General features: G+C 43.3%; 3 protein-coding genes and 1 pseudogene across 5 annotated transcripts in view; all 4 read right to left on the minus strand.

The window, feature by feature from the left end:
* LOC143132571 (protocadherin gamma-A4-like) overlaps positions 1-18493 on the minus strand; it is a 202319-nt gene that overhangs the window by 155014 nt on the left and 28812 nt on the right. The window contains exon 1 of one of the 3 annotated variants that reach the window (XM_076292176.1): positions 12151-14569. The exons of 1 other annotated variant lie outside the window; for it this stretch is intronic. In XM_076292176.1, coding sequence (XP_076148291.1) covers positions 12151-14547 — 2397 coding nt within the window. In that variant the 5' untranslated portion in view covers positions 14548-14569. Of the gene's footprint in view, positions 1-8857; positions 11276-12150; positions 14570-18493 lie in introns of those variants that run through there. One more of the 3 variants, XM_076292180.1, reaches the window with a different exon arrangement.
* Positions 379-2902, minus strand: LOC143132574 (protocadherin gamma-A12-like; annotated as a pseudogene).
* On the minus strand, positions 5511-8030 carry LOC143133300 (protocadherin beta-16-like). The gene is made up of 2 exons (XM_076293083.1): positions 5628-8030; positions 5511-5534 (listed from the first exon to the last, which is right to left on the minus strand). The coding sequence occupies exons 1-2, from the start codon at positions 8028-8030 to the stop codon at positions 5511-5513; spliced, it is 2427 nt and encodes an 808-aa protein (XP_076149198.1).
* LOC143133301 (protocadherin beta-3-like) lies at positions 15275-17666 on the minus strand. The gene has a single exon (XM_076293084.1). The coding sequence runs from the start codon at positions 17639-17641 to the stop codon at positions 15275-15277; it is 2367 nt and encodes a 788-aa protein (XP_076149199.1). The 5' UTR covers positions 17642-17666.

The following is an 18493-nucleotide window of genomic DNA, read 5'->3' on the forward strand; positions in this document are numbered from 1 at the left end:
TCTCTACCATAACCTCTCTCTCTCACACACACACACACACACACACACACACACACACACACACACACACACACACACACACGCGCTCTCTCTCGCTTTCTCTCTTTCTTTCTCTCTCTCTCTAGCTCTCGTTCCCCTGCCTTTCTCTCACACTCATACTGCCCCCCTCCTTCCCCGTTTATCCTCGCCATGTAACTGACAAATCTGGGGCATGAGGGCATGTGGATGATAAAGCATTGAGTAAAGTTAGAGAGCGTCACCCAGAGTCTAAACGAACAAACAACAACAACAACAATAACAGCAACATATTTTGACACGTATGTCTACATGAAATTATTTCCAAATGGAACACAATGACACTTTGGGACAAGGAATGAATGAATGTGTTGAATTGAGAGCTGTGACTCGAAGTAGATGTTCAAAAACGTATTTAGAAAATATGGCTTAAAAGCATACCTCAGATGGCACCATGGTATCGTGATATGGTCTCTCTGCATGAAGTACAGAGAGAGTTGACTTTTTCAAAGTTTGATCAGCTGGCATGGTGGCATCACTATAAGATCCAACAAACTTGAAATCACTGGTGCGCGAACCCGATGTCAGGTATCCATCATAATTATATGAACTGCGCAAAGTCCCTGCGCCCTCGACGTCTGCGTAATTTGGTGAAATATATGCGCTCGGAATAGCAACAGCGCCGTCGAACAACATTCTTGGCTTTCTTTTACGGCAGAATCTGGTTGCAAAAGCCACCACAATAAAAGTAAAGAAAATGGTACAGACCATGGGCGGATTATGAACTTTCGGGCCCCTGGGCCCAGATGTATTAAGGGCCCCCTTACTTATTGTCGTATATATGTGGGAGGGGGGGTTTGGGGGTCCTCCCCCAGACATTTTTTAATTTGTTTGATGTGATTTCCTGTATTCTGGTGCATTTTGGGGATGGCCAATACTAAATTCAATCAGATTCATAGCCTACATCCTGATTTGTTGATATTGAGGCAATGATTCCATGCAAAGGCTTGGGCTTCAGGGCCCCCTGACCCCTTGGGCCCCTGGGCCTGGGCCCGGTAGGCCCGTGCAGTAATCCATCCCTGATACAGACAGACACAAGCGCAATGATCAGATAGGAAGTGAGCTTCGAATTGCTTTCATCAAAAGACATGTCCTTCAGTTCAGGAACTTCAGCCAAGTTATCAGAAATAAGTAAATACATGGTGCAGGTTGCAGACAAAGCAGGTTTTCCGTTATCCTTCACAGCAACAACTAGAGTCTGTTTCATAACATCAGATTCAGAGATATCTCTCAGCGTCTTGATCTCCCCACTGTGAAGACTGATTGTAAATAGTCCAGGATCTGTGGACTTCATAATGTGATAGGAAAGCCATGCGTTCTGCCCAGAGTCCGCGTCAACTGCGATCACTTTGGAGACTAAAGAGTTTGCTTGCACAATTTTGGGCACCATTTCAGTCATAAAGGAGTTTCCATCCGGGGCTGGATATAATATCTGCGGGGAGTTGTCATTCTCATCTGATATAAAAACACTGACTGTTGCATTACTGCTTAGGGGAGGAGAGCCGTTGTCTCGCGCAACAACTTGAACATTAAAACTTCGGAACTGCTCGTAATCAAAGGATCTAACAGCATGAACACCTGTGTCTCCATTTATGGATAATAACGAGGACACCTGAAAGCCATGGACCTCACCAGCAGAAAGTGAGTACATTACTGTGCCATTCTGCCTCCAATCGGGGTCCGTCGCTGTAACTGAACACAAGGAGGACCCCGGCTTATTTTCCGTCACGTGCGGGGGCTGGTGTTCAAACTTTGGCGGATTGTCGTTGACATCGGCTACTGATAACTGCACGTATTTAAAGGACGAGTACCTTCGTCAGTAGCTGTTATTGTAATATTGTACACCGACACGGTTTCTCGGTCCAGATTATTTGTTGTCACCAGAGAATAATAATTTTTCATGGACGGCACTAGTTTAAAAGGAACGTCTTGTTGTATTGAGCAGCGGACCTGTCCGTTATTTTCAGAGTCTCTGTCCTGCACATTTATGATGCCCACCTCAGTACCAGGCGGTGCGCTCTCGGACACTGGATCACTTAAACTTTTCAGAAGAATCACAGGGTCATTGTCGTTCACATCAGATATCTCTATGATTATTTTACTGTCTGTGGAGAGGCCAAATCCGTCTTTGGCTTCGACGCGTAGTTCATATTGTGCCTCATCTTCGAAGTCAATTGGCCCTGTTACCTTAATTTCTCCTGTAGTTGGATCTAATGAAAAAGCTTTTCTTGCCTTATTAGATATACGGCTAAATCCATAGGTCACGTCTCACTTTAACAACTAATGTGTCTAAAGGAGAGTTCTCTGGCAAACTGACTCGATACACAGGCTGACTAAACAGAGGAGAATTATCATTCGCATCTAGCACCGTAACGTGTATTTCTACAGAGCCTGATCGAGGTGGAGACCCGCCGTCTGCCGCAGTGAGAATTAATTTTACTTCTTGCTCCTTTTCACGATCTAGCTCTTTGTCTAACACTAGCTCAACATTTTTACCCCCGTCTACATTGGGGGACACAGCCAACACAAAATGGTCATTTATCTGTAAGGTGTAGGTTTGGACTGCGTTTTGCCCCACATCTGCATCGTGCGCCTCGTTTACGCGATAGCGGGATCCTTTCGCAGCAGACTCCCTAATTTCTAATTTGATTATATCGTTTGGGAATACGGGAATATTGTCATTAATATCTTGAATTTGAAGAGTAATTCTATGGAGTTCTAACGGACTCTCAAGCATCAGTTCGTATTTAATTTGGCACGTTATCTTCTCAGAACACAGCTCCTCTCGATCGATTCGGTCATTTACAGTCAAGTCCCCAGTTCTCATATTTATGTGGATGAGTATAAAATCCAAATGTTGATAATACAAACAGATAAACGATATAGTTCACGCGGTTTATATCAAACAGGGCCTCTCCTTCTGAATCACGTTGATACAGCCACGAAAGGCCAGGTTTGGCTAAACAACCAAGGGGTGGGAATGCAAACCATTTGATGATGGTGAACAGCGACACATGCAGTTCCAACATAGAATAAGATAAAGAGCTAGCATTTGCTATTTTAAAATGACACGGCTTTTATACAGCTTCTTCAACTCATATATATTTATATTATTAAGATTTTTGTTAATGTGTATGTTAAAATGACATGCTGTGTTGCCACAGAATCACAAATCTACATCAATTATAAAAACCCTCGTTTATATTTCCTACGAAGAGTGCTATCATTATACGCTGCTCCATTCAACGAACTCCGCGCCATGATGATCCAGGATGGATCCTATTAAAACCGCTCACCAAGCATGGATGGACAGAGGTCAGAACTGTAGCTTACTGTACATATTGAGTTAATGACACTCCCTGCCATCAACACTAACAGTTCTTATTTAAACGGACAGCACTGATGTGCGCCCCGTGCCAAACATAATTTGATGCACACCTAAACGCATAATGTACCAGCCAGCTGGCCACAATTTTATCTACATAATATATTCATTTTAAAACACAAGAAACATTTTCTAATCTAGAACAACACACCATTTCACCAACATAACAGGAGCTTATTATACATAAGTAGCTATATTTTGTTTTGAGGAAGCTGGAGGTTGGAGACATTTGCGCACAATTCTGTCCCCAAAATCAATTTAAACTAGTGCGGAAATAAACAGAAAAATGACAAAATCACTCTACAAAAAGTCAGATATAGAGAAAGTCACAGGTCACATCCAAATCAAGTGAAAAAAAGACTATTCATCATGCAGACTGCAATGAAGCTTGTATGAACCTTGACAGCTCACACCTTGACAGTGCCATTCGTTGCCCCTCATATTTACCACTTAATTTTCAATGTGTATGTCAGTCATCAGATGACAACTGTACGACTGTACACACAGATATAAATAGAGAGAAGAATAGGAAATCAGATCATCTGGTGGTCACTGCTTCTCACTCTATCCCTCTCTCTCTCCCTCCCTCCCTCCCTCCTTCTTTCTCTCTCTCTCTCTCACACACACACACACACACACACACACACACACAGAGCCAGCGAGAGAGATAGTCCATGAGCCAGCAGAGAAGTCGGTGCCACGAGAGGGCACCAAATCAAACCTGTTTTATTTTGGTTGTCTTTGCCCCCACATGAGAAAAATGTGACAGACTTTCCAAACTCACAGCTGAAGATTTCTACAGCCTCTTATGTAAAATTTCCATTGTAATGAATGGATTTAAGTGAAAAAAGTGTAGGCTACACCTAATACATTTTGGTCAGTACCATGAATGGAAAACCGATTCAACCATATAAACCATATATTTTTTGAAAGCAATACCCTCAGGACAGGGATGGATTACTGCACGGGCCTACCGGGCCCAGGCCCAGGAGCCCAAGGGGTCAGGGGGCCCTGAAGCCCAAGCCTTTGCATGGAATCATTGCCTCAATATCAACAAATCAGGATGTAGGCTATGAATCTGATTGAATTTAGTATTGGCAATCCCCAAAATGCACCAGAATACAGGAAATCACATCAAACAAATTAAAAAAATTCTGGGGGAGGACCCCCAAACCCCCCCTCCCACATATACGACAATTAGTGGGGGGCCCTTAATACATCTGGGCCCAGGGGCCCAAAAGTTCATAATCCGCCCATGCCTCAGGATGTGATCTAACATGACATGAGACAGGTCCCACCCTCTTCATTGCATAACGCACTGGGTATAGGTAGATAGAGTATATGGTTGGGCTGTACCATTTAGGGAAAACTGATTCAACCACCTAAACCATATATTTTTTGAAAGCACATGCCCTCAGGATGTGATATAACATAGGTTTTGACATTTCTCCCCCTCCCCTTTACTTTGCTGCCTGTTTGCCTGATACCTTTGGGTTTGTGTCATTAAGGGAAAACTGGTTCAACCACCCAAAGTGTATTGCTGATACATTTTGGGCTGTACCATGAAGGGAAAACTAATTTAACTACCTAAATCATATATTATCTGAAAGCTACTAACATGGGCTGACATTTCCCACCCTCCTCACCACTTTGCTGCACATGCATAACACATTGGGTATAGGTAAATCGGGTGTATGGCTAATACCTTTTGAGCTGTGCCATTTAGGGAAAACTAATTAAACCACACATTGTCTGAAAGCATATATCCTCCTAATGACTTTGCTGCCCATGCATAATACATTGGGCAAAATTGTATTTTGTGTGTTTTTTGAATGTTCTACTAAGGTTCAGCTGTGAGTCCCAGATGTCCATTATGCATTGCTGTGTTATAGACACATATAGCTATCAGAAAAAGCTGTGTGCTGAGTGTGTTTCACTAATTCACGGATTGGGATAAATGCAGAGACCAAATTTCCATCACAGGATCAAAAGAGTATATATACTTATATACATACTTAAAATAATGTTCGGTGCACTCAATTGGCACCAATCAGCCCAAAATATGCCTCATGGACTAAGGGGAAGAGAAATGTTTAAAATGAGTACATCCAGTGTACACATTTTGCCAAACAATGTTTGAAATGTGTGGTATAAAAACACATCTCACCTGAGCTAATTCGGTGTTGTCAAGTAGATCGTGATGGTCATTTGCAGAGAGTGAGGATTTTCTAAGTGTTTGATCAGCGAGTAGTGTTCCATCGTTGTAAGACCTTGCAAACTTGAAATCACTGGTGCGCGACCCCGTTGTCAAGTATGCATCATAATTATAGGTACTGCGGAGAGTTCCTACGCCGTCTGCGTCTGCGTAACTTGGGGGTAGATAAGCGCTGGGAATGGCCAAGGTGCCATCAAACAACAGTCTGGGCTTTCTCCTGTGGCAAAACCTCACTGCCATGACGATGATGATGAAAGTCAGGAAGAAAGTGGACACGGACACAAGCGCAATGATCAAATAAGAAGTGAGTTTGGAGCTGCCCTCGCCATTTGACATGTCTTTCAGTTCAGGTAAATCCGCCAAGTTATCCGATATAAGCAAATGCACGGTGCATGTTGCAGAAAGAGCTGGTTGTCCGTTATCTTTCACGGAAACTACAAAGCTATGTTTCATAGCATCAGACTCAGAAATGTCTCTCTGCGTCCGTATCTCTCCACTGTGGACGCCTACAACGAACATGCCTGAGTCAGAGGACTTGAGGATTTGATAAGAAAGCCACGCGTTCTGCCCAGAATCAGCATCCACTGCAATCACTTTGGACACCAGAGAGTTTGCGAGAGTAGTTTTGGGCAGAATTTCGGTTACAATAGAGTTGCCCTCCGGAGATGGATAGAGTATCTGGGGAGAATTATCATTTTCATCCGTTATAAAGACATTGACCGACACGTTACTGCTGAGTGGGGGAGAGCCATTATCTCTTGCCATTACTTTAATTGTGAAACGTTTAAACTGTTCGTAATCAAATGGTCTCACTGCGTGAATAGTGCCTGTGTCGCCATTTATGGATACGAAAGTGGACACCGGCGCACCATTGATCTCTCCAGGTAACAGAGAATATATCACTGTGCCGTTTTGTCTCCAGTCGGGGTCTTTTGCACTTACAGAGCACAGAGATGATCCGGGCTTGTTGTTTTCTCGGATACTGGCGTGATAAATATTTTGGTCAAACTCAGGCGGATTGTCGTTAACATCCGCCACAGACAGGTGCACTGTTTTAGAGGAGGACAAAGGTGGGGTGCCTTCATCGGTAGCGGTTAAGGTGATGTTGTAATCAGACTGACGTTCACGATCCAGTGCGACTGTAGTGACTAGTGTAAAGTAATTTTTCACAGATGGCACAAGTTTGAAAGGCGCATCTTGCCGAATGGTGCAGCGAACCTTTTTGTTATTTTCAGAGTCTCTGTCCTGCACGTTCACAATGCCGATCTCAGCGCCTAGTGGTGTATTCTCAGGGATGGGATTGTTCAAAGATTTTAAAAGTATTACGGGGGCATTATCATTGACATCTAATATGTCAATAATTACTTTAGCATCTGAGGATAGACCATATCCATCTTTACCTTCAACAATAATTTCGTATTTTGAATCTTTCTCAAAATCTATCGGCCCAATTACTCTGATTTCACCGGTTTCAGGGTTGAGGGAAAATGCGTTTTTCGCCTTCTTTGATAACTGACTAAATTCGTATGTTACTTTACCATTAAGGCCCTCGTCCTCATCAGAAGCGCTTAACGTTACGACGAGAGTATCTAAAGGCGAGTTTTCGGGCACACTAACTCTGTAGACTCCCTGACTAAACACCGGGGAGTTATCATTCGCATCAAGCACTGAGACTTGTATGGCTATAGTGCCTGATCTCGGTGGAGTCCCGCCATCAGCGGCAGTAAGAGTGAGCGCAACCTCACGCTGCTGCTCACGATCAAGCTCCTTATCCAAAACCAATTCAACATTCTTCCTCCTGTCTACATTCGAATTTACCGAAAGAGTAAAATATTCGTTTCTCTGCAGTGAGTAGCTTTGAACTGCATTCTGTCCTATATCTGCATCTTGCGCTTCATTTACACGAAAGCGAGCTCCTTTATCAGCGGATTCTCTTATTTCTAACTTAATAGCATCCTTTGAGAAGAATGGCGAATTGTCGTTAATATCTTGAATCTGAACCGTAATACGGTGTAACTCTAATGGGTTCTCTAGCATTAATTCAAATTCAAGAACACACGAGGCTGTTTCAGAACATAGCTCTTCTCGGTCGATTCTTTCTTTGACAATCAAATCCCCAGTTCTCAGATTTATGCCGCAATATGGCTTGCTATTGTCTTCTGTATCAATACGAACCTTACGGGCTGCCAACTGATTAGCATCGAGTCGCAGGTCTTTAGCTACATTTCCAACAACAAATCCAGTCTTCATTTCCTCCGGAATAGAATAGCTCATGTCTCCGCTTGTGCTCTGCGCCATCAGTGAGCATGACAATACGAACAGCAGACGCATGGCCGACAACCCTTTGTGCCCCATTGTACACAGCATATCACTACAATCCACTCATTTGCAAAAGAAAATGAGAATTACAAGACAATATATTCCAGAGTGCGCTAAAATGCCACGGATGCACGGAGCCTGTTCGTTTTAGGGTATCCGGATACAGCGGACAGGCGCCGGTTTTGCTCTGATTACTTTGGAACGTAAACTGGTTAAAGACGTAGGTTATGTGTACGTCAACTCTAGTATTAGTGAACAGCGACACTCAGAGCTTAAAAAGTAAAGTAGGCCTTTTTTGACGTTTTTGAATACAGAAAATATGAATTCGTTACCAGAACTAAAAAGTTTCTCCACACTCCGCAACATTCAACAGTTTCTGGAGAGGTATGGCAACCATATATATGTAGAGGCTATTATCCAACTTGAAAGCCAATTTGCAATATGGAGTTTAAAAGAACTACGAACCAAAAACCAATAATTTCACTCTCTCCAATTCCACACAATTGATGGATATGGGAGAACAATTAATGCGGATCTCTATCTAAAGGGAATTGTGACATTTGATATCAAGCACCATTAGGGCCACTATGAAGTCTTGAAACATGAAAGTTGATTGAAGATCTCGCAAATATAGCCAGATCTCGCCCCCGTGCGCGCGCGCGCGCACACACACACACACACACACACACACACACACACACACACACACACACGCGCGCACGCGCGCGCGCACACACACACACACACTTGACTTGGCAATCAGATGTCTGTAGGCTTGGCAGTTTTAAGCATTTCGTCAGCCAGTGTGTGCATCACAATAATTCAAGCGCAGAATGTAAACATTTTAGAATTAACAGCATTACCTGTGCCGAATCGATGGACTCAAACAGGCTGTCATGATCAACAGACGCAGACTTTTTCAGAGTCATGTCTGCCGGCAGAGTCCCATCATTGTAGCATCTGGTGAACTTAAAGTCGCTAGTGCGAGAGCCTGTAGTCAGATAAGCGTCATAATTGTAAGCACTGCGTAAAGTTCCTGTGCCGTCGACATCTGCGTAATTTGGAGGCAAATATGCACTGGGGATAGCCAGTGCGCCATCAAACAACATCCGGGGCTTTTTCCTATGGCAAAACTTCACTGCCAGGGTAATGATGATAAACGTGATGAAAAAAGTGGTCACGGACACGAGCGCAATGATTAAATATGTGGTGAGCTTGGAACTGCTCTCGTCCGTTGACATGTCCTTCAGTTCAGGAACTTCAGACAAGTTATCTGAAATAAGTAAGTACACCGTGCACGTTGCAGAGAGAGGAGGCTGTCCGTTATCTTTCACCGACACCACAAGGGTCTGTTTCACAGCGTCAGATTCAGACACATCTCTCTGCGTCCTGATCTCTCCGCTGTGGACACCCATGGCAAAAAGTCCCGGATCAGTCGACTTGACTATGTGATATGACAGCCACGCGTTTTGCCCAGAGTCAGCATCCACAGCAATGACTTTGGAGACCAGAGAGTTTCCCTGTAAAGCCCTGGGCACCATTTCGGTCATTAGGGACTTTCCTTCGGGCGATGGATATAATATCTGCGGAGAGTTATCATTTATATCTGTGATAAAGATATTCACGGTCGCGTTACTGCTGAGTGGGGGCGAACCGTTGTCTCTGGCTAAAACATACACTTTGAAGCTTTGTAACTTCTCATAATCAAATGACTTGGATGTATGAACCACTCCTGTATCTCCGTTAATGGACAACAAAGAGTTAACCGGGATTCCATTCACATCACCGGGCAAAAGAGAGTAAAACACCGTGCCGTTTTGTCGCCAGTCTGGATCGGATGCTGTCACCGTGCATACAGACGAGCCTGGTTTGTTGTTCTCCGGTATCTGAGCACGATAGGACTGAAGCTTAAATGCAGGTGGGTTATCATTTACATCCCCAACAGAAAACTGCACGGTTTTGGAGGATGATAGGGGTGGAGTACCTTCGTCGGTTGCAGTTATTGTAATATTATAATCGGCGACAAGCTCGCGGTCCAGTTCACTTGTTGTTACCAGAGAAAAATAATTTTTAATTGACGGCATAAGTCTGAAAGGCACATTTTCCGGAATGAAACAGCGGACCTTTCTGTTATTGCCAGAGTCTCGGTCCTGTACACTAATTATGGCAACCTCGGTACCGGGTGGTTCGTTCTCGGGGAGGGGGTTGTTGAGAGATTTCAAAAAAATAACTGGAGCGTTGTCATTAACATCGATGATGTCTATAACTACTTTAGCGTCTGTAGAGAGTCCAGATCCATCTTTAGCTTCGACGAGTATTTCATATGTTGATTCATCCTCAAAATCAATCGGACCGATTACCTTGATTTCACCCGTTTTTGTGTTCAAAGAAAAGGATCCACGGGCCTTGTTAGATAAAAGACTGAATTCATAAAAAACTTCACCATTGGCTCCGTCATCTGCATCTGTCGCATTGACTGTGGTTACCAATGTGTCTAAAGGTGAGTTTTCTGGCAGACTAGCTTTGTAAACACTCCGACTAAACAAAGGGGCATTGTCGTTTGCATCAAGCACAGTGATGTGTATAGCTACTGTACCTGATTTCGGCGGATTGCCTCCGTCAACAGCGGTAAGGATTAATGCTACCTCATCCTGCTGTTCGCGGTCAAGTTCTTTATCTAACACTAATTCCACGTTTTTCCTTCCGTTTTCATTTGTATTTACAGTCAGGGTGAAGTGATTATTTCTTTGTAACGTGTACGTCTGAACCGAGTTCTTTCCTATATCTGCATCGTGTGCTTCATTCACTCGAAAGCGGGCTCCTTTTATTGCAGATTCGCGTATTTCTAGTTTAATAATCTCCTTCGGGAATAAAGGTGCATTATCATTGATGTCTTCGATTTGGAGTGTTACACGATGTAGTTCCAGGGGACGTTCTAATATTAACTCAAATTTCACAACGCACGAGGCCGCCTTGGAGCAAAGCTCCTCTCGGTCGATTCGTTCTTTCACAACTAGGTCACCAGTTTTCAGATTTAAGTCACAATAACGTTTGTTATCTTCCGTATCTATTCGAGCCTTGCGAGCAGCCAGCCTGCCGGCGTCAAGTCCGAGATCTTTAGCTATATTTCCAATCACAGATCCTGGATCCATCTCCTCGGGAAAAGAGTAGCCCACATCTCCAAATGCGCTATGCGCCATGAGAACGCATACAAAAAGAATGCGGCGATAGTCCGATGCTGTTTTGCGTTTCATCCTTATTGCCTGATGGAAATCCCACAAAACAACGTGGGTATAACAGCTTATATATCTACTACTGGAATCTAAAAAACTAGGTCTACGATCATATAGCGCAGTAAGGTTCTTCAGCACCGAGACGTGAAATTTCACAGACATGAATGGGCGGAGATGCACACGAAACACATAATACACATCACAGTTACACATGCTGGTGAACAGCGACACTGTGAGTTGTAAATGACAAAGTGCATTGCCAGTTTGTATCTCAGCACCTGTCTGGCTGACCAGTCAACATTTCTCAGACTTTGGCATCTCTATACATCTCTATAAATGCATGGAAGCCATCGGTTACATTGTTAAAGATGTGCCATTTCTCGGAAACTCTAAAAACGCCACATATTAAACAACACGAATAGTACGCAGACAGAAGCAGGAAATAAACATTCCGCAGGTAGTCGTTGCAAGACTACATATCCATGTTAATATCTTTAACTTTAGATGAAAAACAGAACACCGACGGAGCAACTCCAGGACTACTAAATAAATCAAAACGTAATTGAAAGAAGCACAGTGCTCTCTGACACCTGGTATGGAACACACTATACGATTAGGAACTGATTAGACCTACATGATTTTCAAATCTTCCTAAACTCTGACAGAATACAGTTCGACATGAAAGCATGGTATGTATTAACCAGAATCAATGGTTGAATCAAAACCATAATCAATTAATCTCTTTAGACCGCAGGCAGCATTTCTCTCTGCTCTCTTCTCTTCAATGAAAGACAATACCACCAACTCAGACTTGGAAAAACCAAAAATCCTAAAATATAATAAGAAACTGAAATAGGGGGGGGGTTCACTGCACAGGCTGGTATTTATTTGAGAATTGAACAAATTAGATGGCTGAAAATTACCTGTAGTGGATCAGTGGTGTCAAGCAAGTCGTCACATCTGTTTAATGTAGATGTTTTCAATGTCATGTCAGCTTGCAGCGTCCCATCATTGTAAGATCTGGCAAATTTAAAGTCACTGGTGCGCGATCCCGTGGTGAGATATGCGTCATAATTATAAACACTGCGCAGAGTTCCTGTGCCATCCACGTCTGCGTAATTTGGAGGCAAATACGCACTGGGGATAGCCAGGGCGCCATCAAACAACATTCTGGGCTTTCTCCTGTGGCAAAACCTCACTGCAATAATAATGATTATGAAGGTGAGGAAGAATGTAGATATTGACACTAGCGCAATGATCAAATAAGTGGTGAGCTTGGAACTGCCGTCCGCGGAGGCCATGTCTTTAAGTTCAGGAACTTCGGCCAAATTGTCTGATATAAGTAGATTTACGGTGCACGTGGCAGACATAGGTGGTTGTCCATTGTCTCTCACAGACACAACAAGAGTCTGTTTCATGGCGTCAGATTCAGAAATGTCTCTCTGCGTCCTGATCTCTCCGCTGTGGACACCGATGGTAAAAAGTCCCGGATCAGTCGACTTCACAATGTGATATGACAGCCACGCGTTCTGCCCTGAATCAGCGTCCACAGCTATCACCTTAGAAACTAAAGAGTTTGCCTGTACAGCTGTGGGCACCATCTCAGTCATGAACGTATTTCCCTCTGGTGTGGGGTACAATATCTGCGGAATATTGTCGTTCATATCTGACAACAGGACACGTACAGTCACGTTGCTGCTGAGTGGCGGAGAGCCGTTGTCTCTGGCCATCACCTGAACTTGAAAACTTTTGAATTTCTCGTAATCAAATGACCTGACGGTATGGATTACTCCAGTGTCTCCATTTACAGACACTAAATCAGAAGTTGGAGTGCCATGTACTTCGCCGGGCAACAGAGAGTATATCACAGTGCCATTTTGTCTCCAGTCGGGATCTCTGGCAGTTACTGAACAAAGTGAGGAACCTGGGTTGTTGTTTTCATTTACATATGTGCTATATGACTGCTGGTCAAACACTGGGGGATTGTCATTAACGTCAGCAACAGAAAACTGTAGAACTTTAGAGGAAGACAGTGACGGTGAACCTTGGTCCGTTGCAGTTATAGTAATGTTGTAATCAGATAACACTTCCCTATCAAGTTCTGCTGTGGTCACCAGTGAATAATAATTAGTGATCGATGGCAGGAGTTGGAAAGGGACATTATGCTGGATGAGACAGCGTACCTGCCCGTTCTTCTCAGAGTCTACATCCTGCACGTTGATTATGCCAACCTCAGTGCCAGGAGGCGCATTTTCGGGAATTGGGTTATTCAACGACTTGATAAATATAACAGGAGAGTTGTCATTAATGTCTATTATATCTATGACAACTTTAGTGTCCGAAGACAAGCCAAATGCATCTTTGCCTTCAACGAGAATTTCAAATTTGGTGTCTTCCTCAAAGTCAATTGATCCAATAACTCTGATCTCACCAGAAACTGTGTCCAAAGAAAACGCGCTTCTAGCTTTGCTAGACACCCGACTAAATTCATATGTGACTTCGCCATTAGGGCCATTGTCTACATCAGTCGCGGTTACAGTAAGCACTACTGTATCAACAGGGGAGTTTTCGGGTAGACTTGCTTCATATATATCCTGACTGAACACTGGAGCGTTGTCATTGGCGTCAAGAACTGTGACGTGTATGGCTATGGTGCCTGACCTCGGCGGACTTCCACCATCAGAGGCAGTAAGAATTACCGTTACTTCCTCCTGTTGTTCACGATCTAGTTCCTTATTTAAAACCAATTCAATATTCTTTCTTCCGCTTGCATTGGGATTTACAGACAGAGTGAAATACTCATTTCTCTGCAATGCATAGTTTTGAACCGCATTCTGTCCTATGTCTGCATCGTGTGCTTCATTAACACGAAAGCGAGCTCCTTTGTATGCAGACTCGCGTATTTCAAATCTGATCATATTCTTTGGGAAAATAGGCGAGTTATCATTGATATCCTGAATTTTAAGTGTAAAACGATGAAGCTCCAAAGGACGTTCTAACACTAATTCAAATTTAAGCAGGCACGAAGCCTTTTCTGAACATAGCTCCTCTCGGTCAATTCGTTCGTTCACCGTCAACTCCCCAGTTCTCAGGTTTATGTCGCAATAACGCTTGTTGTTACCTGCAGCATCAATCCGAGCATTACGAACAGAGAGCTTATTCACATCCAGTCCAAAATCTTTGGCTATATTTCCAAGTACAGACCCGTGCTTCATTTCTTCCGGAACAGAATAGCTCACATCTCCATTTGTGTTGTGCGCCATGAACATTACAAGAGAGACAAAGAACCATGGAGAAGCCGGGAATCCTCTGTATTCCATTATGTGCTTACTCGCCTAAATATTCCGTCTCCGTGCTGTACATTCAGTAAAATTAATATTCCAAAAAGAGTTTTCTGACAATAGTCACAAGGACGAAAAGCAGTGTGGTTAACTACGACGATCTGTCAGCCTCTGAATAATGGGTGGGTTAATAAATACAGCTGATCTGTCTCAGCTTCTGGCCTGGTGGACAGCGACACCAGGAGTCTAAAATCTAGACTGAGCAAGATAAAATAATAATAATAATAAATTAATAATAAAAAAAAAGTTATTTGCAGCCATAGCGCGAAATTAATGTTGCGCATTTTAGATACTACACACATATAAAACGAAACAAATGCAACAACCGAATAGACCAATATCATCCCAACACGCTATAAGTATTGGAAATCATAGTCAATTTGGAGATTAAAATGTTCTGGGGAAAATCATAAAAAGTTCAGAATAAGATAATGAAGTCCCATAAATACCCAGGGAAGCAAAAGCACAATGCGCTTTGAAGGACTAGCAAAGTATTGCAAATGCATTGTCAAAGAATCCCCATGAGAAACTTCCATAAAACACTGAACAGCCATTTCTCACAGATCACCAGTATGAAACAATTACAGTATAAGCACGAGTCATTTTACGCATGCGTATTCATCAATCATAGGCAACTCTATGCTTTAGAGTGTGTCATGACATGTGCGGGCAACGAGATGCGCATATCTGCAAGTTGGCTATATGGTTAACATAAACAGAGAGGGGTGGGGGAGGGGGTAATTACCTGGACGGTATCGATGGCACCGAGCAAGTCGTCAGATGCAGATGTCTTAAGAGTCATATCAATGGGCATAGTTCCCTCTGTGTATGATCTGACAAACTTGAAGTCACTGGTACGCGACCCCGTGGTCAAATAAGCGTCGTAGTTGTATGCACTGCGAAGTGTTCCAGTTCCATCCACATCTGCGTAATTGGGAGGGAGATACGCACTGGGGATCGCCACAGCTCCATCAAACAGTAGTCTGGGTCTTTGTCTGCGACAAAACTTCACAGCCAAAGTGATGATAATAAAGATAAGGAAAAACGTGGACACGGAGACTAGGGCAATTATCAAATAAGTTGTGAGTTTGGAGCCGTCGTCATAAGACATAGCTTTCAGTTCTGGGACTTCAATCAAGTTGTCCGAAATAAGTAAATGCACAGTACAAGACGCTGAAAGAGAGGGCTGTCCATTATCTTTCACGGAGACGACAAGACTCTGCTTCATTGTGTCAGATACAGAAATGTCTCTCTGCGTCCGGATCTCTCCACTGTGGACACCGATTATAAAGAGTCCAGGGTCAGAAGCCTTTGTAATATGATAGGAGAGCCACGAGTTCTGCCCTGAGTCTGCATCCACCGCGATGACTTTGGACACAATGGAGTTCGCCTGCGCAGCTTTGGGCACCATCTCGGTCATGAGTGATTTGCCGTCCGGAGTTGGATATAATATCTGTGGAGAGTTATCGTTCTCGTCCTTCACATGGACACGCACGGTCACATTACTACTGAGTGGAGGAGAGCCGTTGTCTCGGGCGAGCACATGAACACTGAACATCTTAACCTGCTCGTAATCAAATGACCTGACAGCATGAATAACCCCAGTGTCTCCGTTAATTGATACAAAAGAGGACAAAGGCACACCATTGATCTGACCAGGTAAGAGTGAATACGTCACTGTGCCGTTTTGTCTCCAATCCGGATCTCTTGCGACTACAATACAAATTGAGGTGCCTGGTTTGTTATTCTCGGTCACTAAAGCACTATATAATTGCTGGTCAAACGCGGGTGCATTATCATTCACGTCTCCAACGAATATCTGGATGCTGGCGGAGGTAGACAGTGGGGGAGAGCCATCGTCTGTAGCCATTATAGTTATGTTGTAATTAGACACTACTTCACGGTCTAATGCGCCTGTAGTGACCAACGAAAAATATTTTTTAATTGATGGAACGAGTTTAAATGGCACGTTGTTAAGGATGGAGCAGCGGACCTGACTGCTCGCTGCTGAGTCTCTGTCCTGCACGTTTATAATGCCCACCTCTGTTCCTGGTGCTACATTTTCGGCAACGGGGCTGTGCAGGGACTTAACAAATATCATAGGTGGGTTATCATTAACATCAGTGATTTCTATAATCACTTTAGAATAAGACGCTAAGCCTGACCCGTCTTTAGCTTGTACATGTAGCTCATAGGAATTTTCATCTTCGTAATCAACCGGACCTGTCACTAATATATCTCCTGTTTTAGCATCAAGGGAGAATAAATTTAAAACATCGTCGGACAAATGACCAAACTCATATGTCACTTCTCCATTGGCTCCGTTGTCGGCATCGGTGGCGCTCACAGTAACCACTACGGAATTTAAAGGAGTGTTTTCAGGCAGAGTGACTGTATAAAGGTCTTGACTGAATACAGGAGCGTTGTCATTAGCGTCTAGCACTGAAACATGAATAGCTACGGTACCTGACCTCGGTGGAATCCCACCATCAGTGGATGTAAGAATTAATACAACCTCTTCCTGCTGCTCACGATCCAGCTCTTTGTCTAACACCAGCTCGCCATATTTATCTCCGTATGTACTAGAGTGCACTTTCAACACAAAATGCTCATTCTTCTGAAGCGAGTAGCTCTTCACGGAGTTCTCTCCAATGTCTGCGTCACCGGCTGGGTCCAGTAAGAAATGTGCACCTCTAACAGCTGACTCTTGTATTTCAAAATTGATCACATCATTCTTAAATAAGGGGGGGTTGTCGTTTATGTCTTGAATGTGAAGATTAATCCGATGCAACTCCAGTGGATTCTCCAAAACTAGCTCTTGCTTTATAACACACGAAGCCTTCTTTCCACATAGTCCATCTCTGTCGATCCTTTCGGCTACAGTCAATTCCCCAGTTATCCGATTCACATCGCAATAACGTTTGCGGTTATTTTCTGTATCAACACGAGGGTTACGAGCTGATAACTTGCTGATGTCCAAACCAATATCTTTGGCTATGTTTCCGATCACATACCCACGTTTTGTCTCCTCCGGAAAAGAATAACTCACATCACTGGCAACGGATTGCGACATTAAAACCAAGACAAAAAGACCGAGTATCGCGCCATTCCTAGGAATTACTCGGCTATCCATTTCGAAAGCCGCTGTTACCTTTCCAGCTATGATCTCACAAAATACAATACTGGAAATGGCACTGATGTAGCAGAAAAAAACATCAACGCCGCCGTATGACAATGCGCCTGAAAGTGATTTGGTGCACGCTTATGGCCGATGTGGGTGGAGAAGTGCTGCTCCCATTTGCCTTTGCTAGTGCACAGCGCCGCTTCGAGGATCCAAACAAAACTACTTAAACACACTATGTTAAGTAAAGTTCGTAAACATTATTTAGACTTTTACATTTCATGCTGTGATATATTAGACAGAATAGAAAAAAACAGTGTTGTTGGCAGTTTTGTTAGAAAAACAACAATGAAACACTGCCTGATTCACCTTCAAAAGTTTAAAAAGTCCTCCGCGGTCTACACAGACATAATCAGATGTAAGATGACATGAGAAAATGACAGAACTGACCTCGCGTTTTTACAATAATCTAATGCTTTTTATCAACAAGTGGTCAACTCTTGGTGATCCTATAACGCCTCCCACCCCTTACAAAATATGCTAATAAAGCAAAATAGCGTCTTTAGCAACCAATTTAAAAAATGATGTAGGTGGTATTTTCTGGAAAGTGACATCAGACATGTATATTCCATCTGCTAATACCGGTGAAAACTGAATCAATTTAGCAGACACATCTGTTCCGTACACTTATCTACACAACACCACCACCAACAACAACAACAACAACAAAGGTGCAGAATCCACCCTTAAAACAGTAGATTATTAGGGGGAAATGTTTCCTCCATATTTGGCTCTCGAGTCTAA

This window comes from Alosa pseudoharengus, unplaced genomic scaffold (genome assembly GCF_046254945.1).
Source record: "Alosa pseudoharengus isolate Yale_2024_CS ecotype anadromous, Long Island Sound unplaced genomic scaffold, YU_APseudo_1.1 YU_APseudo_1.1_scf_19, whole genome shotgun sequence".
NCBI classification, from domain to species: Eukaryota; Metazoa; Chordata; class Actinopteri; order Clupeiformes; family Clupeidae; genus Alosa; species Alosa pseudoharengus.